The sequence below is a fragment of the Cervus elaphus genome, chromosome 24, assembly GCF_910594005.1.
Source record: "Cervus elaphus chromosome 24, mCerEla1.1, whole genome shotgun sequence".
Classification (NCBI taxonomy): Eukaryota; Metazoa; Chordata; class Mammalia; order Artiodactyla; family Cervidae; genus Cervus; species Cervus elaphus.
Window position 1 is genome coordinate 54034729 of NC_057838.1, and position 26263 is coordinate 54060991.

The window sequence follows — 26263 nt, forward strand, 5'->3', positions numbered from 1 at the left end:
TCTCTGCTGCAGCTACGGTGACTATACAAGATCTGGACTCCGGGACTGTGGTCCCAGGACTCCTGGCCTTGCCCTCTGTGGGATTGATAAGGTCACCTCTCCAGTCTTGTGGGCGGAGTAGGGAAAGACAGCCAGCTGAGAGAAGGGCAGCAGAGAAAACGACCAGTGCAGAAGCTCTGAGGACTGAAGGAGCCAGCCCTAGAGGAAGCTGGCACCAATACTGTCCTCATTTCACCACGAAGGAAGCCAAGGCTGCAAGAGTGGGGAATTACCTAAAGTCTCAGAGCTAATTGGTTTCCAAACATAGATTCCTTCCAAACGGAACTCACTTCCGGCTAACCAAATCCCCATCCCTTTCCAGGTGAGATCAGGTATAGGGTTTTTGCCATTTCTCCTTCACCATAAGCAAGAGAGTTCCAGAAAAACATCTTTCTGCTTTATTGACTATGCCAAAGCCTTTGTATGGATCACAATAAACTGTAGAAAATTCTGAAAGACATGGGAATACCAGGCCACCTGACCTGCCTCTTGAGAAATCTGTATGCAGGTCAGGAAGCAACAGACTGAACATGGAACAACAGGCTGGTTCCAAATAGGAAAAGGAATACATCAAGGCTGTATACTGTCACCCTGCTTATTTAACTTCTATGCAGAGTACACCATGAGAAACGCTGGGCTAGAGGAAGCACAAGCTGGAATCAACATTGCTGCGAGAAATATCTATAACCTCAGATATGCAGATGACACCACCCTTTGACAGAAAGTGAAGAAGAACTAAAGAGCCTCTTGATGAAAGTGAAAAAGGAGAGTGAAAAAGTTGGCTTAAAGCTCAACATTCAGAAAACTAAGATCCTGGCATCTGGTCCCATCACTTCATGGCAAATAGATGGGGAGACAGTGAAAACAGTGACAGACTTTATTTTGGGGGGCTCCAAAATCACTGCAGATGGTGACTGCAGCCATGAAATTAAAAGACACTTACTCCTTGGAAGAAACATTATGACCAACCTAGACAGCATATTAAAAAGCAGAGACATTACTTTGCCAACAAAGGTCCATCTAGTCAAGGCTATGGTTTTTCCAGTGGTCATGTATGGATGTGAGAGTTGGACTATGAAGAAAGCTGAGCACCAAAGAACTGATGCTTTTGAACTGTGGTGTTGGAGAAAAGTCTTGAGAGTCCCTTGGACTGCAAGGAGATCCAACCAGTCCATCCTAAAGGAGATCAGTCCTGGGTGTTCATTGGAAGGACTGATGCTGAAGCTGAAACTCCAATACTTTGGCCATCTGATGCGAAGAACTGACTCACTGGAAAAGACACTGACGCTGGGAAAGATTGAAAGCGGGAGAAGGGGATGACAGGGGATGAGATGGTTGGATGGCATCACTGACTCAATGGACATGAGTTTGAGTAAGCTCCAGGGAGTTGGTGATGGACAGGGAGGCCTGGTGTGCTGCAGTCCATGGGGTCACAAAGAGTCGGACACGACTGAGCAACTGAACTGAACTTCACCAGTATAAGCACTTGCCTTGGAAACTCACCTGCACTTCACCATTTTGAGTGTGTGATTGCCTCTGGTATTTATCTGCACACTCATCACAGTTATATCTGATATTTGGTTTTCTCTGAAAAACTCAGTGGGCTTCCCAGGTGGTTCAGTGGTAAAGAATCTGACTGCCAAGCAGGAGACCTGGGTTCCATCCCTGGGTCAGGAAGACCCCCTGGAGAAAGAAATGGCAACCCACTCCAGTATTCTTGCCTGGAGAATCCCACGGACAGAGGAGCCTGGCTGGCTAAATAGGTTCCATAAATGGCATACGGCTCATTAATACACCTGAGTGCACCATTATATTCAAAAAGACTAGGTGAGGATACAGGGAAATGTGTGTAAAAATAAGCAGTGTGCAAAATGGTATACATGATATAATCCTGATTTTATTTTCAAAAATGTAAATATCCATAGACAAACATTTTAAAGAAATATATCAAATCACTGATCATAGTTCTAGGCAGTAGGATGGGAATATTAGTGACATCACTTTCAAATGTTCTTCTGAATTTTCTATATTTTCTACAGTCCATGGATGCTGAATTTATAATCAGAAAAAAAAGTTTTATTTTTTAAGAAAGATAATTCTGATATTACCCAACACTCAGACCTCCAGGATTTGGTGCCAATGAAAATCCAAAACTGCCCTTTGCTTAGTGGTATCCCTGAAGGAGTCATTTCCCCTCTCAGGACTTCTATTTCCTCATCTAAAAACTGAGAGGAATTAATTTTTCAGTGGTTGTGGCAGTACAATTCCTATATATCTTAAAGTTTTTATTGCTATTGTAACTTATATTATCAAATTTATATTTTATAACATAGTTACTGAAATGTGGTTCATTTTCTACAATAATTTTATATTCAGCAACTCTTTTAGTTCTAACTGAGTTCTAATAAGTTTATATGCTCTCTTGAATTTTCTATGTAAGCAGTTATAGAGTCTGCAAGTAATAACATTTGGAATCTTCTTGTCCAGTCTTTATTTTCTTTTCCTTATTTTACTGCACTAAAACCTCCAGCACAAATTTGAATAATGATGATAGTGGTCATTTCTATCTTGTTCTTAACTGTTTCTAATATGGCACCATTAAATATGATGTTTGTTGCAGATTTTTGGTGGACTCCCTTACTCAGAGTAAGGGAGTACTATTCTACTTTATTATGAATGGGTGTTGTATCTTTCCGACCTAGGGATCAAACCTGGGTCTCCTGTATTGCAGGCAGATTCTTTACTGTCTGAGCCACCAGGGAAGCTCTGTTGAATTTTATCAAATGTGAAATTCGCCACCCCCCACAATGTAGTTAATTACAATCATGGCTTTTACTGTATTAAACCATCCCTGCATTCCTGAAATAAACACACCTTGATGATGTGCTTTTTTCTTCTTCTTCATATAGTACTGCATTTCATTTGTTAATATTTTATTTGGACTTTTTATATCCATTGCTATGAACGAGATATGCCTATGATTTTTCCTATCACATTCTCTCTCTGTCTGGTTTCATTACCAAAGTAACATGAGCCTCATAAAATAAATTAGGGAGTGGGTGCCTACTCATTAGGGCAGCCTCTGTAAGACTGAGATTTTTCTGTTGTTTGGGTTTTCCATACAATTCTCCTATAGGCCATCTTGATTTGGGGGCTGGGGGTAGAGAGTTTACCCTTATATCCTGACTCACAGCATTCAACCTGACCTCAGGGCCCACTTCTCCACCTGCAGAGCTCTTGTGGGCCACCAGGAATCTCCTTGTGGCTGAATCCGAAAGCTACCCCTCAGATCTCCCTGAAGTGACATCACTGCCCACACTCTCCTAGGGACACCCCCTTCCCCAGCCCTGTTCTAGCTTCCTCCTTCGTCTCAGACTCGTGAAGATGCACCTCCTCTTGCTTTACCCACGCCTATGCCCCGGTTTCTGTGAGGCTGTACCCTCTTCTCCATCTACCCTCCCTGTGGACTGACTCAGTCACCTCCGTGGATGCCACTACTGTCTCTAAGCCAAAACACTCCCAAATCCACACCTCCAGCCCAGGCCTCTCTCCTGAACTCCAGACCTACAAATGTTGCATATGCTAAAGCCCCTGCTATGTGCCAAGCACTATGCTAAATGTTTTCATCCTCTGTGTCAGTTATCTACTTCTTGTTGCTCAGTCCCTCAGTCATGTCCAACTCTTTGCGACCCCGTGAACTGCAGCACGCTAGGCTTCCCTGTCCTTCACTGTGTCCCAGAGTCTGCTCAAACTCATGGCTGTTGATTCAGCAATGCCATCCAACTATCTCATTCTGTCGCCCCCTTCTCCTCTTGCCTTCAATCTTTCCCAGCAAAGGTCCTTTCCAATGAGTAGGCTCTTTGGATCAGGTGGCCAAAGTATTGGAGCTTCAGCTTTAGCATTAGTCCTTCCAATGAATATTCAGGGTGGTTGCATCATAAATTGTCCCAAAATTTAACTTAGGGGCTTAAAATAACTTTTTTTTTTCTCTTGGTTACACCACTCAGACTGTGGAATCTTAGTTTCCAGACCAGGGTCTGAACCCAGGCCCAGGCAGTGAAAGCGCCAAGTCCTAACCACTGGACTGCCAGGGAATTCCCAACAAATGTTTTTTTAATCTCACAGTTTCTGAAGGTCAAGAATTTGAAAGCAGATTAGGTAGGCAGAAGATCTTGCAGTCTGGATGTCAGAAGGACTGTTGTTGGCTGGGGCACAGACATGTGCTTCAAGCTCACTCGTGTAATTTTCATGTGGGATCTAGTTTCCAGACCAGGGTTGGAACCCCAGCTCCCTGCATTGGGAGCGCGAGTCTTAGCCACTGGACCACCAGGAAAGTCCTGCGTCTTTTATAGCCTAGCCTTGAAAGTGACACACCCAGAATCTCTTGGTCTCACAGACCAAGCCTATTGCAGCATGGCAGGGTACCACACAAGGACCCGAATACCAGGAGACGGCATCATTAGAGGTAATCCTGGAGGCCACTGCACCCTCGCAACTAGAAGGACAACCCACATCATCCCATAAATGCAGATGAGAAAACAAAGGAAAGGAGAGGTGAAGTCGGTGATCAAGGCCACACGGCCAAGTCCGAGAAAGGAGGTTTGAACACCGCTTTGCCTGGCTCCCCTTCCGCAGTCCACCAGCGGCTCTCTCACCTTCGACATGTACAAACCTGAATGCTCTCGCCTCACCACCCCCAAGCCTCCCAAGTCCCCAGCTCAGCTGGGCAAGTGGCGCCACCGTCCTCCCATCTGCCCAAGCCAGCAGCTTTGAGTCACGCCTGCTTCTCCCACCCCCTCACTTCCCAGCACCAGATCCCCCAGCGCTGCCAAGTCTTCCTCCTCAGTGCGGCCGGGATCCATCTCGCCTTCCCTTTCTTTCCGTCTCCACTTCCGTCGCGCGGGGCCGAGCCACCCAACTGTCCGTCCTGGGCCTCTGCCGTGGCCCCATCCAGGCCTCCCTTGCTCTCTCCGCCCCCACGCTCTCCATCCGTCCTCCTCTCTCCAGCATGAGTCACCTTCAAGGACACAAAGCTGGCAGTGTCACCCTGTTTCCTTTCAACTTCGGTGTCTCTGGCTCCCACTGCCTTGGGGATCTGGTCCCCATCCCCTCCCTCCCGTGTGATCCGGCCCCCGCCCACTGGTCCAGCCTTCCCCCTTGGCACCTCTTCACCTCCCCGGCCTCTCTGGTATCGGGAGTCCACAGCAAACATTTTCACTTCAGGGCTGCCGTCATGCTGTTCCCTTACCTAAAACACTCTTCCCCCAGCGCCCGGGCAAGCCTGTCTCCTCCTCCTTCAGCACGTTGTCATCTCCCCAGAGAGGCCTCCCCTGACCTCCCAACCCAGCTGACGTCCCCCAGCGGTAACTTCCACAGTGTCCCTTTTTTCCTGTCCACCTCACTGCTTCTGAGCTCCCTGAGAGCAGGGGCCGTCTTGTCCGTTTGGTTCACAACAGCACCCGAGGTCTTCGCCACGTGCCTGGCGCTGAGCGCCTCCTCGACACCCGCGTGACAGTTCAGTGCATTCCCTCCACCCCGTCCCTTCCCCCCGACCCAAACCCCATGCCTCTGCCCTGGACGATGTTTAGTTCCTTAAGTGAAGCACGGTCACCACCGCGGCTTTGCACATGCTGTTCCCGCCACAGGGGTGCCCTTCCCTCCGGTCGCTCCGTGTACTCAGCTAACTCCTGTATATTCATCAGGAACGAGGGCTGCCAGGTTCACCAAAGGAAAACACAGGCTGCTCAGTTAAATCTGGATTCCAGATAAACAACCAATAATTGTTTAAGTACGTCACAAATACTGCACTAAATGACAAGCCGTCCTGTATTTTATCTGGGAACTCTAGCAGGAATGAGCACCGGCTCCCCCTTCCTTCGGGAGACCTCCCTGGCCTCTCCCTCCCCGCCCCGTCCCCATTCCTGGGCTCCGAGACCATCCCCTCTGCTTGCCCCCACTGAGCATAAACAGTCTGTTTCTGACTGTTGGTTACCCAGTGGAATGCGACCTTGCTGACAGAGCAGGCCGTGTTCTCAGCCTTCATTCAGGGAGTCTGGCTTCACCTGGGAGAGCCCCCACCACAAGCTGGGGTGGGGAGGTTCACTGAGGGAGAAATGAAAGGGCACCGAAGAGAAAAGCGCAAGCAAGATGGGAAATGGAACCAGCAAATGAAACGTGGCCCCCGAAGCAGCGTGACTCTCGGATGATTACCACAGCGGGGCGCACCCCCTGCCGCCTTACCTCAACCATGTCACCAGAGCCCCTCAGGTCCCCCAACCTCCTGGGGCCTTAGGATGGGTGGGCCAGGCATATGCAAAAAGAAAGTCTGTGCGCCTTCAGGAGGCTTCCCCAGACTGCGGAGCGTTCCAGTGGGAGGTCCTGTGGGAACCAAAAAGGGCGTGTACGTCTCAAAGATCTGAGAGAGGCTGAGAAAAGCCCCTGGGTTGGAAGGTGCCCCCCAAAAGTTGGGGGATGCTGACCAACTGCTTGGAGAGTCCAAGCAGGTCATCTGGGGGCTAAACCTACATTCGGCCACTTGGGGTGATTCAATTACCCCCCCACAACCCCTCCTGGGATGGGGACAGTCTCTCGGGACCCCAGGAGGTAAGGGACCCTAAAGCAGCTGTGTCGATTATCTGGACCCAAGACCCAGCTGAAGCCTTCCGTGGTGGTTCAGATGGTAAAGAACCTGCCTGCAAGGAGGGAGACCCAGGTTCGATCCCTGGGTTGGGAAGATCCCCTGAAGAAGGGAATGGCAACCCACTCCAGTATTCTTGTCTGGAGAATTCCGTGGATGGGAGGAGCCAGGCGGGCCACAGTCCATGGGTTGCAAGGAGTCAGACATGACTGAGCGACCAACACGTTTATGCTTCACTTTTCAAGATGTGGCTGAACCCCTCCCAACGCCCCCTGCTGAGGTGTGCTGAAGAGCCAAGGGTTCGGCCCGTGGGGAAGCCCACTCCCCTCTGCCCTTCTCGGGGCTCCGTCTCACCTCCTCTGTGAGCGCCTCTCCCTCTCTCCCCCTCGGTCACCTTTGATCCTTGTGCCACAGGTGGCACTTTCAGCTTCTCCTGGGGCTGGTAAAGGCTTCCTTAGCCTTCTGCCCACTGGCTGCCCTGCCGGAAATCCATTTCTGAACAGGCTCCCGGCTCCACCCTGGGGCCCGGCTCCACCCTGGGGCCCGGCTCCAGTCCCTCCGCACACTTGCCCCAGCCTCTGGGCCACCCTCTTGCAGCCAGCAAGGTTTCCAATGCCTCCCCCACTTCCAGCCATGGAGACGCTTTGGTAAATTAGACGAGAGCGTTTTTCCTTTTTATAAGGTTTCTAATTACCTATTACATCTAATCTTCTCTTTAATCGGCTTCCAAAGCTCAGCTTGGAGTTACAGAACCAGGGGAAGGAATCTGGTTCTCACCAGTGTTGAGAGAGAGGCCCTGTGGTCGTCCCTTGGATGTCACCAGCCTCTTCACCATTCTGACTCTGTAATTAAAGGGATCAGGAGGTCGGCTTCTGTCTTTAGTCCCCCGAGTGTTTCAGCAGGCCTCATGTGAGAAGTTCATGGGCCTTGAGAGTCCTTCTGTGCCAAGAGGGAAGAAAACCGCCTGGCCATGGCACGGCCAGCTGGCACGCAGGAGGCAAGGCAACTCCCGATTCTGAGTTCTCACCCTCCCTGGCAGCTCAGGGCTCTAAATGCTTGTCAGTAACACACTGCAGGCCCCTGCTGTCCTCCTGCCTGTTCCTAATCCAAACCATTTCCTCGGCATGCGTTTCCTAGTTTAGCAAGAGCCTCATTCGCTTAGCAGAGCACACAGCTCTTGTCCCCTCTGTCCAGTCCCTCTCAGGCTGATTCTCTTCTTCTTAACACATCCAAAGCCTCTCTTTCCACATGCCCTCCTGCCTGGATGCTCTCCCCCTCCCCCTATGTACTATGGGAACACCCGTGTACCCTGCCCCCAACACCCAAATGCATCGCTTTTATCAAGGAGTCCTGTGGGACTCTGCCTGAAATATAGCTGTATTACCTGTAGAAAGCCCCTATGTTTTACACAAGGAGCAAATAACAATATTTGTAAAGCTGCCACAGAAGAGGATCTGTTCATGTCCCAGGGGCTTCTGAAATATAAGGTCTCTTTACAAGGCAGCAACATTATTTTAAACCTACTGAAATGGCCTTGGGTTTCATGATGATGGTGGGGGTTCAAATCCTCACTGACTAATAGTGGATCCATTGTTATCCTGGTGGGAAAAAAAAAAAAAAAATGAGAGCATCGTGTAGAGAAGTAACTATAGTAACCGTGTAAAGAGCCATGTTTCAGGATTCAGAATTCTACACGTGTCACTTATTTCCTGTGCCTGACGTCAGGTTCTGAGAGAGCAGAGCACGCAGGGTGGGACTCTAGCTGACTCACTTGGCCCTGTCACCAGCAGTATGGATCTGGACCCTCAGCCACAGTTTCTTCCACCATAAAGTCGAATAAAGCAACTCTGTGTCAGGGTTGTTATGACAGTGAAGTGAGGCAATTAAAGTGTGGAAAACTCTGCTAATGCAGAGCCTGGCATAAAGTTGGCACACAATAAACTGGTAGCTCTTATTATAATAACTAATTGCTCTACTGCTGATCTGGAAAGATAAATATAGAATTGAAACTCTGGCAGGCAGCAGGAGAACTGCGCTAAGAGAGGGGGTTACTTTTTGAGACTTGGTGATTCGATTGTTCCACCAAGGTCTCTTAAGACATCTATTTATTTTGGTTCCAAGTTGAATATTGTCCATGTTGATAACAGCAGTGGATAATTAAGAAACAATGGCTTCTGCTGACATTCTTATAGCATTTGTGTAACAAGCTAAATATTATCTTTTTATAACCCTTTCTGCATTAAGATAGACCAAACCTGATCCTATAATGTCACAAGACTAAATTGGCAGGGTAATGTGATTATACAAAATAATAAATAGGAAAGTAATAAATTTTTATCACTTGGAGAGGAACTGTGTCCCCCTCCCCCACCTTGGCTGATTTTGTTTTTAGTAAATTTTGTTACTGACATATAACATTCATATAGCAAATGTGCATAAAACATAAATGAATGGTGTGATGAATTTTCCACAAAGTGAACACACCGTGTAACCCACACCCAGATCAAGAAACAGACAAATCACCAGGATGCCAGAAACTCCCTCATGCATCTCGCTGGGAGATCATTTTTCTTACTTCTCCTCCTCCTTCCTCTTCTTTGAGATATAATTTATGAACCATTCAATGTATCCATTTAAAATATACAGTTTGATGAATTCTTCTAAATTCATACAGTGTGTGCGGGCTTCCCAGGTGGCACTAGTTTAGGTAAAGAATCCACCTGCCAACGCAGGAGACACAAGGAGACGTGGATTTAATTCCTGGGTCGGGAAGATCTTCTGGAGGAGGAAACGGCAACCCACTCAAGTATTCTTTCCTGGAGAATCCCATGGACAGAGGAGCCTGGTGGGCTACAGTCCATGGGGTCACAAAGAGTTAGACATGACTAAGCATATATAGTGTACAACATCACCACTATCCAGTGTTAGAATACTTCCATCACCCCCAGAAAGTCCTCTGGTGCCTGTTCAAGGTCAACCTCACTTCCATCTCTGGCCCCAGGAAACCACTGATGCTCTGTCTCTTGCGTCTAATAAAATGTTCATATGGAAGCACACAGAAGCCAACATTCAATGGTGTGTTTGTGTCTGACTGGCTTTTTATCACAAAAGATATAAATATGAATATAACAAGATTACAGTTTCCCAATTATGGCACATGAGAGAAGTTCAGGTGTCACCTAGACAATTAGGTGATACCTGAATTGTGTTTTTTTCTAAGATACCAGAAAATAACTAGGACATAAAGTCCTCAGTATCACAGATATTGTTGCTTTGAGCTACAATAGGTTTTAAAATGAATCAATTTAAAGAAACGTTGGTAATAACATAGATAGTGCATAGATAACATGAAAATTCTAAGGCTGTGTGCAGCAAATGTTGAAGCCAGTCAAATAGTGACCTAGATTGAGAGAAATCATTTCTCTGAGCTCTGAAATTCTCTGCAGATCAATCAATATGCAGGCTTTTAAAAATAATGTTTAGAATTTTAGGGCTATTCAGGTGTTTTATTGACCATTTCTACACTTTTTTATTGAGTGCCTTCTACATGCCAGATGCTAGATAAATGTTCACTTAGAGATTCTAGTCACACTGCTTTTGGTATCTACATCATAAATATTTTTTACAGGACTTTGATGGTAAATGGGCTTTCCTGGTGGCTCAGGCAGTATAGAATCTGTCTGCAATTCAGGAGACGTGGGTTCGATTCCTGGGTTTGGAAAATCCCCTGGAGAAGGGAATGGGCAACCCACTCCAGCATTCATGCCTGGAGAATTCCATGGACAGAGGAGCCTGGGAAGCTACAGTCCACGGGGTCACAAATAATCAGACACGGCTGAGCGACTAACACTTTCACTTTCACTTTGATGGTAAGTGCAGTGACAACAGGAGTGTGTGGTTATGTGCTCTCACAAAGCAGTTGCCCTGCCAGTTCTGGGCTGACACGAGAAAGAACCAAAATTCAGGGAAGGGACAGAAAGTGTGTCTGAGTGATGAGGGAGTTGGCTCAAGGGAGGGGAAATTTGGACAAGTTGTTTAAAAGAAAGGAGGATGGTTATAGCAAAAGCAGAAGTAGGGCAGAAAACAAACATATTCCAGGGTCAAAAGAGTTGACTCTACTGGCAAATGCAGAGTTGAGAAAGGTGAAGAGTTGGCAACAGGACGAGAAGGGCTGATCCAAATGTTGACTACTCTCAAACAACTATGCGATGGACGCCATGGAAACTAACCAGAGAAGGAGTCATAACGTCAATCCTTTGTGGAAGATACAGAGGACGGCAGGATGGGTGGATGGACAGATGGATAATGGATGGCTGGATGGATGACAAAAGGCAGGAAGGGATGGATGCTCAGATGGATGGTCATCTGCCACATGTAATATATTCCACATCCATATCTGTGTTGCTAAGTCCTAAAATTAAAGCTCTGTATTATGTGCTGCCTTGACATCTGATAAAATTGGGAGGACCTTAAATAGTCTAACCACAAGTCTCCTTATCCATTTTTCTGCACCCATAAGGTTCCCTAGCCATATAACCCTTCCTGTCGAGGGCATCAGGCACAGTTCCTGCTTAACCCTGAGAAGTGGGCTTCAGTTCCTGCCAGCCCATGGAATTATTCCAAAAAGCCAATCAGCTCCTCCTGCAGCAACTAAGTGGTACCTCACCTCTTGTGACGAGTATTCTCTGTCCCCAAGTGTACTCCCACGTGGCCCGGCATGGGTGTGCGGCGTCCTCCTCCCCAAGGCTGAGGGTACCAGTGACTAACAACTGCTGTCAGTCTCACCTGGCCATCGGCAAGTGTCCTGTGTTTGGTCATCCCCACACCACAGGGCAGGAATCCCTCCTCACTAACAGGCAGAAGAGGTGATCAAAGCAATCCTCCCCCATTTTCCTTTGCTAATGGAACCTGTGTTTCTTTCAAGGAGCCATCCGCCCTAACGTGACTTATCCCTAGCTCAGAGATAAATCCTAACTGGTTTAATTCTACCTTAGGGGTCTCATTAGACTCTAGCATGTAACTCAGTTCTGCCTGCTGCAATGTAAGGTATATCTGATGGGATGACTGTGGGAAAGGGTTCCTGGTTTCTAAAAAGTGAGTGAGTGAGTGAAAGTCGTGTCCACTGTTCACGACCCTATGGACCATACAGTCCATGTAATTCTCCAGGCCAGAATATGGGAGTGGGAAGCTTTCCCTTCTCCAGGGGATCTTCCCAACCCAGGGATCAAATGCAGGTCTCCCACATTGCAGATGGATTCTTTGCCAGCTGAGCCACAAGGGAAGCCCAAGAATACTAGAGTGGGTAGCCTATCCCTTCTCCAGCAGATCTTCCCAACCCAGGAATCCAACCAGGGTCTCCTGCATTGCAGGCAGATTCTTTACCAACTGAGCTATCAGGAAAGCCCTCCTAAGAAGAAGAAACTGGAATAAAAGCCCCCGTGCTCTACCTCTGGATATTCTGTATCCAAGTAGGATGCCTTTACCTGCTGCTCCCATTAACCTGTGACCACCAGTAGATACAGACTACTCTAGAGGAGGATGAGAGCAGGGAAACCTGGGTCCTTACCAACACCAGTGAGCCACTGATTCAACAGTCACACCTTTGGATGACGTATTTTCTTACTATTTATGCCAGTCTGGGTCAGCATTTTCTCTTCCTTGCTGCTGAGAACATCCTTTTGGAACATCATCTTTAAGCTGTATTGGTTAATGTGAATTCCTTAATCTACCCATCAATGACATTCTTTTTTTTCACTCATGGCATTTGTAAAGAGTTTTCAGAAGAACCTTAAGTTTAATGTCTAAATTGATAGATTTAATTAATAAAGATAAGAACTAGGAATTGAGTAACTGTTATCTACACTCATAATATCCTTGACATAGGTTTTTATTATTGCTCCTGTTTTAAGGAAATTTTGTGGAGACTCAGACAGGTGTGTGATGAGCCCGGATCACACAAACAGCAAGTGTCCAAGCCAGGATATAAAGGCCAGTTCTTACTGTCCTGCCAAAACCCTGCAGGGCATCCCATTCTGAGTGAGTCTGGCTCGGACTAGGAAGCCCAAATGAAGGAAGAATTGAAGGAACCTCAACAGGCAAAAAAAAAAAAAAGAAAGAAATTTAACAGATCTCGAAGGGTATTTCTTACTTTTTTAGGGAAGACAATGCCGCCAGCAACTTCTCACTTTTTTTGGCCACTTCTGAACCAGTCACAAAAGTATTTCAAGTGCAAAATTGCTTGTGAGATGCACAATCAATCAGGTAACAAGCATTTACGGAGCTCATAACACGGGCCTGGCAGCTGGAGTAACTGCTGGGTGCTGTTTCACAGCCCACTGAGAGGAGGGCTAAACTATACCACAAATTTCATAGAAATAGAAGTTTTTAAACTCCACCCTAGGCTTACAGGTCTGGCATTACTGCTGAGCATTTAGGATGCAGCTGAGCACCGCCTACAAATAGGATTTGAATTTTAGAGTCAGGATGACTGAGATTCAAATCCCAACTCTCTCACTACTGGCTGTGTGACCTTTAGCAAGTTTCTTATCTTCCTGAACCCCAGTGTGCAGATCTGTAAAAAATGGATATGACCATAGTTCTTCGTTCAAAAGGCAGGTGTGCTGATTAAATTGGATAAAACCAGGGTTCAGAATGTACTCAGTGGATGTTAAGAGGAGATTACTTCTTAACATTTAATTATCCCTTTTGAAAAAGTAGATGCCTATAATCCCCTGTGTAGAAACAAGGAGCTGGAGTAAAGGGTGAACTGACTACCAGCCTGGCTTATGCCAGAGAGTGTTAATCCACACCGTCGGCTCTTCCTGTGTTTTCCTTTCTCCCTTCCTCTCACTTGAAAAGGGAACTGATTCTGGGAATGCCGCCTGGAGTCTGCAAGCCTATGGAAGGTGGTGCAACCAGCCCAAGGGACAACCTCAGAAATATTCCTGGGGCCCCACAATGTCAGGAAAGCAGCAGAGGACCCTGGAGCCAAAGGGGCCACACAGGTGAGAAGTGGAGTATTCCGTCATATCCGTAAACAAGGATGTCAGAGTCATCTGTGATTTAGGCCCTCCAAATGTGAATTTCTGAGCCCGAAGAGCAACCAGGAAGGAGAAGGATACCTGTGATCCAGCAGCCACCAGGCTGCAGCCACTCCCTATGGTGAGCACTGAGGAAAACCGGAGGATACTGGCCCCAGATAGCTGAGGTGCAGCTGAAAGGGATGATTTCAGTGAGCCCAGACACTTGCATCTTCCCATACACAGAGAAGCACTGAATTCCTTAATTTGAGATACCTGGTTTTCTTTAATTCACAAAAATATTTTTGATATTCGGACTACCTGCCCTTTGTTGCAAATTTCTATACAATCCAACACCCCCACCCCTCCCAGCCAGTTCCCTTTGGGTTACTTGACATGCTGTCTCCCAGGCTTGAAGTCCTAAAAATTCCTACTGAATAAAACGTAACTCTCAACTTTTAGATCGTGACTACTCATATTTTTAAGTCAACATGGGCAACAGGTCCTGTGGCCAACCATGTGACTAATGACCCAGAGCTAGAGCTCTCCCTCTCCCCAACCTTGGTCTTGGTTAAACCTCCGGGACCGAGAAACACTCAGGATGTATGTACTGCTGAGGAGAGGGCGATGTGCCCAGGACAGACTGCCGTTAGAGGCTTTACACCACCCTCAGCAGGACAGAGACCTGCACTCAGAGTGGAGTTCTAGGAAAGCAAGCCTTATTTCTCGCCCACCGGAGTTGTGGGCTGAGATTCATACCAGCTGTGGCAAGAAGAATTCAACAGCTGCTTGTTCTCAACAGACTGAGGTGAATACAAGGTCTACAGACTTCAGCAAGGAAGCGAAGTGAAGGCAAACCATAGCCACCGCTGCAGGCCTAGCACCTGGAGGTCTGGGTTAAACCCTTTGGTCTGGGTTTTTAGGCACAAACACAGAAGCAAATGAGTGAAGGAGGAACAAAGAGACACACCTGGCAGAAAACAGCCAGTATTCACAGCCTTTCACACCCAACTCTTAATAAACCCAGAGATTTGGGTTTGCACCTAAGGTTTAGCAATCAAAACCGTGTTGCAACACCTTTCTGGTTTGAAGTAGAGAAAGCATAAGGCCTGTGAATTTGAGGATTTGACACCACAGCCGTCTGTGCAAACATCTGACTCACTCTGCCCCTCCAGGGAGGGAAGAAGCCAGCTCAGGTTTCACTGTTAGCCCCCAAACCCCACTGGGAATGTCAGTTCTTTCCCAGAAGCAAACTGAACTACCAAATCTGTTTAAATCAGTGCTGACAACCTAAACCCAAGTTTATGAAGCTGCAGGCCACAGAGGAGACCCTCTGTTCCAGGACTGCACCATGAGGGGTGAGGAGCCCTGATTCAAATGAACCAGAGCTAGATTTCGCTGTTTTCATCACTTTAACATTTACATTCTGAGAGCCTAGGGAAATGGATCTTTGAGACACGGAACATTAACCTTTGCTATAGCAAAGTCATGCCTGTCTTCAAACGCCTCAAAAAAAAAAAAAAAAAAAGGTACTCCTTATCTCCATTCTAGCCTCCAGCCTTCTGGAAAGGTCAGAGCTTGGGAGGAGTCCTGACAGCAGTGAAATCTCAGGAAATCTTGGGCTTACAGGGATGGCAGCGACCATCTAAGTCCACACTGACATTTTATGCATAAGTAAACTCAGGCTGAGGAGAGCTTAGAGTACTTTTGCAAAGTCACTTTGCTGGATGGCTGAGGAACGGTGACTGGAGTCAATGTTACCTCACTCTGTCTATTCATTTACCATAATGAACATCTTTTGGTTACTATTTGGGGGCCTCTGTGGTTGTGTCGGTCACAGAAGGGAACAAGGCCCCCATTTACCATGTGGAAGTCAGAGAGGCCCCATATCCCTCTCCCCACTTTCTATAGCTTAAGACTCATCCAAGAGGACACTTCCATCCATACCTACCAACAGTAGCCAACCTGCCCATGGCCATCATGTTGGTTCTGGCCTAGGAACAGAGTACTCTGACCAGAACTACATATCCTAGTGACCAGCTTGCCCAGTTACCAATTGCATAATGAACAGTTTGCCTAAAAGTCAAATACTCTTGTCAGTATTCATTCAGCTGTCATCTGCTGCTTCTTTTTTTTTTTCTTGCCAACTTTTGGACATCGTTACAAATTTAAAAGATTAATTTCCTGTAAGGGTTTTTTCCCCTGCTAAATTTTCTATTTCTGATTAACTATTTATGAATGTGTTGCTTTTTACAAACAATGAAATTGTTCTTTATTGTTATGGGAGGCTTTTGATAATATATGAACCTCTGAACACACTGTCAGGGACTTTTTTGCAAGAGTGAATAACAACACTTTTTTCTAAGCTGTACGTTTACAGTAAGAGACTTTTACTGAACTTGACATAAGATATTAAATTCAGAATAATTCTAAGTGTTAAGCATAAAATGGAGTGACCTTGGTCAGCAACTGATCTGACTTTAGCAACGGGATGAAACCAGCATACCTCCTAACAATTAATGGTAATTAATGGCTGACTACAATGAACGAGTCTATACTAGACCTGATGGGTAATACTGGGTTCATATTCCATTCAGATCCATACACAAGTATTGAGTTTAACTACCATAATGAAACAACTAACATTTCTCAACTACATGTCAAAGGCTGGGCTGAACACTGTAGTTTTATTCTCTCTTTTAGTTCTGCTCCCTGAGGACAAGGCCTCATCTTCATTCACCACTGTGTCCTCAGCCAGCCCTCTTACTACCTGCAGGACAACCAAATGGCCCTGTTAGTAGGTACTGTTATAATCTATCACCTCAACTGTTCAGGGGAGCAAATTCAGGTTCCGTTGTTACTACTTGTCCAAGGACATCAGGGAGGGCAGCATGACCTGGAGCCTGCATTCTTGACACGAGTAAGTGTGTGACCAGACACCTGGACCCTAACAACTAAAGCCTAGACGGTAGGGGTCAGGGTGGACAGACACATTCATGCTATTCAGTGCTGGGGGCCTGGCGAGCAGGGTAAATACAGAAGCTCCTGGGAGGAGGTGGCTCTGAAATGACTCTGAAAGGTGTCTAAATGACTATTCTCAGAGGTAGAACATTCCACAATGAGACCAAGCTTCCTAGGGAGCCTCGGGACAGAATACAAGCAGGGGTCAGAGGTCAGGGGTACACCCCAGTGACCTGTGCAATGTTGTGGCTTTCCAATCGAAGGTTAGCTTGATGGTGAGGGAAGAATCATTCTGAAAACCCGGGATGATAAACATGGGGCGTTGTGGTCTAACAAAGAGATTAGTCCTGAGCTCTCTTTTCTCCTCCATCTAAGGTATATTAATTTTCTCTAGAAATTAAAAATATCTCAGATTCTCACGTGGCTTTGGCCTCGTGCCGCTGTGCTAACACTAGTCAATAGCATTTTGTATGAAAAGAAAACTGTGGATGGGAATGTGAAATGGTACAGCACTGGAAAATAATTTGGCAGCTTCTAAAAAGCTAGGCATACACTTATCCTACAACCCAGCGATTGCAATCCTGGGCACCGATCCCAACGAAATGAAAACTTATGTTCACACAAAAACCTGTGCAGGATTGTTCAGAGTCACTTGCTCTGCAATAGCCCCAAACTGGAAACAACCAAAAAATGTCCTACAATAGGTGAATGATTAAACAAACTGTGGTACATACTGACCATGGAATTATTTTCAACAATAAAAATGAACAAGCTGGTGATACAGGCAATAACTTGGATGGATTTCAAGGGCTTTATGCTAAGTGGGGAAAAAACAAAATTTCATGCTGCATGATTCCATTTATATAATATTCTCAAACTGACAAAACTCTTGGGACTTGCCTGCTGGTCCAGAGGCAAGACTCTGCGCTTCTAGTGCAGGGGGCCCAGGTTCGGTCCCTGGTTAGGGAACTCAATCCCACATGCCACAGGTAAAAAGTTCCCACATGCCACAACTAAGATCCAGCACAGCCAAATAAGTGAACATTTTTATAAATAAATAAAAATTTTAATTTATATATTCACTATTATAATACTGTTCATTTTTATACAGATTCAGAGATAATGTGAAGAAATCTTGTCTCCCTAAGTTACATAACAACCAGACATAGAATAAGGCTAGTATTATTAATTCACAGATACTTTCCAAACCCCAGTGTTTTATAAAGGAGGTCTAATGAGGATCCCCTGGAGAAGGGAAAGGCTACCCACTCCAGTATTCTGGCCTGGAGAGTTCCATGGATTGTATAATCCATGGGGTCACAAAGAGTGGGACATGACTGAACGACTTTCACTTCACTTCAATTTATTAAACAAAATGGCTTTCCTTTGGTCAAAAAAGAATTTTTTAACTCTAGTCAAGTAATCGACATCAAAATGTCCAGGATGCTATGAAGTGTTCCTTGTGCCTGGAAATGGAGAGTTTTATTCATGCTCTGAAAGTTCATGCTACAGCATGTGGGTGAAGCTTTCTGAGCAACCTTTCCCTCTGCTACTGAAAAACCAAAATGTGGGCTCAGAGTCTGAGCTTTGCTTCCCACAAAAAATGTGGCTAAGGCCAGAGAACAGAAGTATTTATACTTTAAGAGGACCCCTTCTTCATGAGTCACGGGAGAGCATCCCTGAGAAGGTCCTTTCTGAACCTGCTGCGGCTTGCTGCTGCCAATCAAGAGGAGAGGGTGCCCTCTACAGGTGAAACTGGGGGACAAAACAGTCTCCGACCCCCGGGGAAGGGTCCGTGGGAATTCACCTGCATGGCCTTTTCTAGGCAGCACTTTTCTAAAGCTTCCAAAACCTAATGTCTATCAACACAATACCAGACATAATCTAAGTGTGTGTGAACACACTCATAAAATTCGAATTACCTCTGCAAGGAGAAGCAGGAAACTAGTAGCAGTGCTTGTCTCCTGCGAGGGAAATGTCATAACAGAGATGGGGATGCGGGGAAATTAACTTCCCCTACCCCCAAATTTGGGATGAAAAAGTTTCAAACACACAGAAAAGTTGACAGAATAGTATAATAGTACAACGACCATCCTGACCACTTAGATTCCACAACTGTTACCATGTACCATATTTGTTTTATCTCTACTATTAATTTGCCAGAAATATTCAGTTAGAGACTCACAGCAAAAATCTTTATGCCCTTTGAATTCTGTATAGAGTATATCATCGATAGAAATAAATATATTAGTAATAACAACCACCTCTGAGAGAAGTTGTGAGGGAACACTACATTAAATAAGATATACAGTCTGTAAATACCTGCCATGGTGCCAAGCACAGAGCACCCGCTCAATAAATAAATGTTAACTACAGTCATTGTTGGGCTTCCCTGGCTGCTCAGTGGTGAAGAATCTGCCTGCCAAGCAGAAGACGCGGGTTCAATCTCTGGGTCGGGAAGATCCCCTGGAGAAGGAAATGGCAACCCACTCCAGTATTTTCGCCTGGGAAATCCCATGGACAGAGAAGCCTGGCAGGCTACTGTTTGTGGGGTTGCAAAGAGGCAGACACGATTTAGCGAGTAAACTGCAGCAACAGCATAATCATTCTTATATTTCCCTTCTTTTACTTTTAGATTCCATGGTCAACTCATCGACTTTGCTCAGCCCAAGGTGAGCAGCACAGACAGGACACCACTGTTACGGAGCAGACGACAGGGCTCTAAAGAGCTCAGTGACTCCAGCCTGTCCAGGCACCAAGGGCCCCAGGAGGGCCTGGCATCTGGGCCTTTTCCCCATGTAGCCTTTTTCCCACTTCCCCAAACGCTCAGCTCCTGAAAGGCTCCTGGCAGGTCCAGAGCAGAAGGGTCATCGTACGTTGTAGGAAAGGGACAAAGCCTACAGACTACTCTGTTAGAGGCAGGCCGGAGAGCAGGGAGGAGGCAGAGGGTGGCCTGACACTAGCTCCTTCTGGGCTGCTCTGAGAAAATCCCTCCATGACTACAGATATTCACCTCTTCCCATAGACCATGCTATAATGAGTTTTCACTGTTTTCTGATCTAAAAAAAGTACAATAAATATAAAATGCAACTCAGTATGTAGTAAAAAAACAAACATGCTATCTAGATTTCTAAATATGTCAAATAACATATGTAATTCATAATATGCATATACACAATATAATATACATATATTAATACATGTTAACATGTATAATAATACACGTTATCAGATAATATATATATATATAAATGAAAGTGAAAGTCACTCAGTTGTGTCTGACTCTTTGCAACCCCATGAACTGTAACCCACCAGCCTCCTCCATGCATGAAATTCTCCAGGGAAAATACAATTCAGTATGTGATAAAAACGGAGTAGAGATTCAATGCTAGCTAGGCCTCTCTTTTTCTCTACACACTTACATGCAATATATGACACATTATGTTCCTTTATTTTTACATTATATACTGATTGATCAATTTATAGACCTACTGAGCATCTCTGACTATGTGGGTTTTTACCACATACTGAACTATATTTGGTCAGACTAACCCTTTTCCCCACTAGGGGAAACAAGCTGTAGCTAAACCAGCTGAGTCACTACTTGCTCTGCTGGCCGTGACCAATCTCTCTCTGAGGTCTCAGGCCTACAGATATTCGTGGGCCTGCCAGCTGCCCACGAACCGAGAGACTTCCTCCAATCCCTGTAGAGAGAGAACTGGGGAACTCACCTGCCCCTCGGTCCTAAACGGTAGGCACTACTATCTCCACTGCAATAAACTAAATGTATTGGCACCCCCCCCCCCAAAACCAACAAAATACATACACTGTAATCTAATCCCCAATGTGACAAATTTAGAGACGGACTCTTTGGGAGGTGATTAGGTCCCAAAGCAAAGCCCTCATAAATGGGATCAGTGCCCTTATTAAAAAAGAAAAGAAGACCCTGGAGAGTGCCTCATGCCTTCTGCTATCTGAAGACACGGATAAAATGGACAGCTATGAACCCGGAAGCAGGCTCTCACCAGACACCACATCTGCTGACACCTTGATCTAGGACTTGCCAGTCTTCAGAAATTTGTTGTTTATAAGTTACCATGTCTACCATATTTTGTTATAGTGGCCCAAGCAGACTCAAGACACCCATTTGACACATGAGAGATGATGCACAGATGCCACAAGCAATGAGCTCAAGGTGAGTGGCAGCACTGGGATGCCTGCTCCTACCTGTGGGCCTTTAACACAGATGTCAATGTAGAAACGTGTACCTATGAGTATCAGCAAAACTGTAGGGAAAAAGCCACTTTCAGATACTCTTTATTGGAATTTACATCTGGAAATCAACATGACAATATTGAACACAATTTAAAATGCACAGCTCCAGTAACTAAGACTCCTTGCTCACAATGCAGGGAGCCTGGGTTCAACTCCTGGTCAGGGAACTGGATTCCACGTGCCGCAACTAAGATCTGGTGCAGCCAAGTAAATAAAAAATATATATATATATATATATATTTTTTTTTTTTTTTAAGAAAAAAGTTAACATATACTCCAAAGTACATGGTGAGGATTCGAGGAAAGACAGAGTAAACACACTCTGCCCGAGCTATCATACTAACTGCAACTACAGACCCTTTCAACGTAGAGAGCAATGACCCAAGGATGGTAGAAAGCAAATGGCAGCAGGTGAATCAGAAAAAAGACCAGAATTCAAAAGTCCATAAAACTGGTGGGGAGTTCGGGTTTTCTCCCTTCAGCATTGCCTGGCCTAAATTCAAAGGCACCTGCTCAAAACTCCGAAGTTTTCCTCGGGTGCAGACAGAAAGAGTTCCAAGAGAAGCCCTCTCTTTCTGATCTGGGGGGTGGGGGCGTCGGGAGAATATTCCATTTCAATTTTCATTTTCTGTTTCCTGCCCTAGCCTGCATGCAATACCTTAGTGCTGGTGGCCAGCAGTGGGTGGTCAGAGGCTTAAAACTCTAAGGGAGGGGAAATCTGTCTCTAAGCAGAGGAGCTGGGATTCCAAGAGCAGGGAGAGAATACCATTGCTGTTTCCTGTCCTCCTTGGTCCAGATGCAGAAACAGCAGTAAGCAGTGTACAACAGAGCAGATGAACTAAAACCACACTGTAATCAGCTGACTTGTATTCCCATCAAGTTCCTATACTGAAGTCATAACCCTCAGTATCACAGAGTGTGGCAGCAGTTGGAGATGGCCTTTAAAGAGGTAATGAAGGTACAGTGAAGTCATTAGGGGAGGGCCTAATCCAACATGCCCGGTGTCATTATAAGAAGACTGGGCTGGGACACAGACATGGGCACACACAGAGGAAAGGCCATGTGAGGACAGAACAAGAAGGCAAGGAGACAGGCTTCAAAGGAAACCATCCTTGTAGGAAACGTCATCGTGGAATTTCAGCCTCCAGAACTGTGAAAACATCAATTTCTGTTGCTTAAGTCACCCAGCTTGTGGTATTTTGTTATGGAAGCCTGGGGAAACTAGTATAGTTATCTTTCTGGCTGGGGGACTAGGAAGGGAGGGTCAAGGGCGTCAGAAGGTATTGAGGACATTATAGAGATGAGGGAGATCGAGACAGACACCCTAGGAAGTTATGTATGAGCTCCTGGACTCACCCTGGAGCTTACGTGTACAGGTTTGACCCTACACAGCATACCAGAAGCCTTGCCAACTGAGCTATGAGGTAATGTACAACCAAAGGTCCCCAAGTGACCACTGGGTGGCACACACGTGGGACGGATCCAAATAGCACTGCAAATGCTTTAAAATCAGCTGGGGACTTTCCTGGTGATGCAGTGATAAAGAATCCACCCGCCAATGCAGAGGACATGGGTTCGATCCCTGGTCTGGGAAGATCCCATCTGCCACAGGGCAGCTAAGCCCTTGAGCCACAACTACTGAGCCTGTAGTCATGCTCTGCAACAAGACAAGCCAACGCAACGAGAAGCTCGTGTGTAGCAAAGAAGACCCAGTGAGGCCAAAAATAAATAAATAATAAATTTTTTAAAAAAAATTTTGGAAATTTAAAAACTGAGCTGACTTTGGAACCACAGCCCACAGCTACTGCTACTGCTAAGTCACCTCAGTAGTGTCCGACTCTGTGCGACCCCATCCCTGGGATTCTCCAGGCAAGAACACTGGAGTGGGTTGCCATTTCCTTCTCCAATGCATAAAAGTGAAAAGTGAAAGTGAAGTCGCTCAGTCGTGTCTGACTCTTCGTGACCCCATGGACTGCAGCCCACCAGGCTCCTCCGTCCACGGGATTTTCCAGGCAAGAGTACTGCAGTGGGGTGCCATTGCCTTCTCCACAGCAGGCAGGTAGAAATCCAAATCATCTGGATTATCTGCAAAAATGTAAGATATGAATATTCTCTAGCCAGACTGACAAACAAATAAGGAAGAAAGACACAGGTTACTAATCTCAGGAATGAAAAGGGGGATATCACTACAAACCCTACAGAATATAAAACTGAATTTTGTGAACAAATCAACACATATAAATTTGGCAGCTTACCTGAACTGGACTTAGTCCTTGAAAAATAACAGCATCTGACATTTACCCAAGAATAAATAGATAGCCTGAATAACTCTATATTCATTACAGAAACAGATTTTGTAGTCAAAAGCTCCATGAGAAAGAAATCTCTGGATGGTTTCAAATATAAATTCTACCAAACATTTAAGGAAGAAATAAAACCAATTCTACACAACCTCCTTCAGAAAACAGAAGAGGAGGGAACATTTCCCAACTCCGTTTGAGGCAGGCCACCATTACACTGACACCAAAATCAGACAACACAAGAAATCTTCCATAAACATACACATAAAATTCCACAAAAAACTAGCAAATCAAAACCCAGCAATATATATGTGTGCATGTGTGTCTTTACATATATCTCACCATGACCCAGTATAGTGTATACCAGTAATGCAACATTGCTCCAATATTTGAAAATCAATCAACATAATCCACAATGTTAATAAACTAAAGAAGAAAAATCAAATGATTATATATTAGTAAACTGATGCAGAGAAAATATTTGACAAAAATGCAATGGCCATTCATGATTAAAGGACTCAGCAACTGAGAAACAGAGAGAACTTCCTCAGCCTGAATAAGCATCCATACAAAAATTTTAAACAAACATCACACTTACTGGTCAAAGAGTGAATGCTTTTCCTCTAATATGGGGAACAAGGTGAAGATGTCCATTCTCACCACTCCTATTCAACATGGGTACTAGAATAGCAGCAAAAAAGGGAAGAAAAAGAAACAAAAGGCAAAATATTAGAAAGACAGAAAAAAACTGTCTCTGTCACAAACATAATTGTCTAAGCAGACAATCCCATGGAACATACAAAACAAGCTTTTTCTGGAAACAACAAATGAGTTTAGCAAAGTTGCAGAACGTCATGTCCACACCTGAAAATCAACTGCATTTCTACATACTAGGAGTAAACTACCAAAAACCTAAAAAAATTAAGTTTTTTAAAATTTATTCATCTTTGGCTGTGCTGGGTCTTCGCTGCCGCATGCAGGATTTCTCTAGCTGTGGCAAGCAGGGGCTACTCTCCTCTAGAGCTGCAGTGTGGTGGCTTCTCCGGTTGCAGAGCATGGGCTCCAGGGCACACCGCCTTCAGTAGCTGCAGTGCATGGGCTCAACAGCTGTGGTGCATGGGCTTAGTTACCCAGAAGCGTGTGGGATTTTTCCAGATAGGGGATTGAACCCACATCGCCTGCATTGACAGGCAGATTCTCAACCACTGAGCCACCAGGAAAGTCCCCAGGAACCAAAATTATTAAAAATAACATTTACCATAGCCTAAAAAGGACAGAAATCAAATATGTGTAAGATGTGCATGTGGAAAACTACAAAAGGCTGATAAAAAAAATCAAAGAAGACTGAAATAAATAGGATACTAGCTCTTTTTTAAATGTTCTATAGATTCAACACTATTTCAATAAAAATTCTATTAAGATTTTTTTTTTTTTGGTAGCTTCAGATAAGCTGATTGTTAAAAAAACTTTGAAAAAGAAATGTTGGAACACTCACATTACTTGATTTTAAAAATTACCTCACAGCAGGAGTAACTAAGACAGTGTAAGACTGAAAAAGGGATAAACACAGAGACCAATGGGCCAGAAGAGTCCAACTTCACCACTCAAAACAACGAACTGATTTCTGCACAAAGGTGCAAAAGCCATTCAGTGGAGAAAAGATGGTCTTATTAGCAAATAATGTTAAACAGGTGGATATCCATATGTAAAAAACTCTGGAGACTTTCCTGGTGGTACAGTAGATAAGAATCTGCCTGCCAGTGAGGGGCACAGAGGTTCAATCCCTGGTCTAGGAAGATTCCACATGCCATGCAGCCACTAAGCCCAAGAGCCACAGCTACTGAAGCCTGTGTGCCAAGAGCCTGTGCTCATCAACAAGAAAATTTTACCGCAAAGAGAAGCCCACGCACTGCAACCAGAGAGTAGTCCCCACTCTTCACAACTAGAAAAAGCCCGCACATAGCAATGACGACCCAGTGCAATCAAATATTAAATAAATAATTTAAAAAAATTTTTTTAACTCTGCACTTAAACTTAGTTTAAGTTTTTAACTCTGCACTTAAACTTAGTTCTTGTTCAGCCTCTCAGTCGTGTCCAACTCTTTGTGACCCCATGGACTGCAGCACGCCAGGCTTCCCTGTCCTTCACCGTCAAAAATTACCCCCAAATGAACCACAGATCTAAATGGAAAACTGTAAAACTTTAAAAGAAAGCATCAAAGAAGTTTTGCAACCTGGTGTTGGGCAAAGTTCTTAGAGATAACATCAAAACATGATCCATGTGAGAAAATTCTGGTAAAGTGAATTTCATCAAAATGTAAACCCTTTTTTTCTGAAAGACTATTGAAAAATGATGAGATATGCCACAGACTAGGAGAATATACAGCTGGCCTTCAGATTCCATGCCTGCAGATTCAATCAACAGAGCATTATGTCAGAGGTCCTACTGTTACCAGTCAGGGTCCTTGGACTCTTGAATCAACAGAAATAGATAAGAGGCCAGACAAGGAATTTGGGTAAAGCTTTATGGGGACTCGGGTCACAGCACAAGGGACTAAGAACAAGTAACTGGTGCTCTTGCTCATCCCCTCTCCCCAAGGGAGAATTGTGAGGTGGCTCCTTAAATGGCGTAAAGATACACGGGGTGGTTAAGGTGTTCTGCCCACACCCTTGGAGGTACTGTGTGCAGGGATCATGCATGGTATCCTGCTTTTGTTCCCAGCACCGCAGAAGTGGCAGTTGTCTTTAGTCGCCAAGTTGTATCTGACTCTTTAGCAACCCCATGCATGATAGCCTGCCAGGCTCCTCTGGCCATGGGATTTTCCAGTCAAGAACACGGAAACGGGTTGTGTTTTGGTCTTTTTGTATCTTAACTGTTCATATTTTGCCCCAGTTGCACACGCATGCAGTTATTTTTAGTTGATTATAATTTCTTTTCATATTGTCCATGGGGTTCTCTAAGCAGGAATACTTGAGTGGGTTGCCATTTCCTCCTCCAGTGGAGCACGTTTCTCAACTTTTCACTATGACCCG

The 26263-nt window shown here is 45.2% G+C and overlaps 1 protein-coding gene across 2 annotated transcripts in view; it reads right to left on the reverse strand.

Annotated features, from left to right (window-relative positions):
* KCTD6 (potassium channel tetramerization domain containing 6) overlaps positions 1 to 26263 on the reverse strand; it is a 44657-nt gene that overhangs the window by 10003 nt on the left and 8391 nt on the right. The window contains exon 2 of one of the 2 annotated variants that reach the window (XM_043885454.1): positions 23830 to 23912. Coding sequence is in view for 1 of the 2 variants with exons in the window: in XM_043885452.1 (XP_043741387.1) it covers positions 6280 to 6288 (9 nt within the window). In the remaining variant the exon portion in view is untranslated. Of the gene's footprint in view, positions 1 to 6279; positions 6395 to 23829; positions 23913 to 26263 lie in introns of those variants that run through there. The other variant, XM_043885452.1, reaches the window with a different exon arrangement.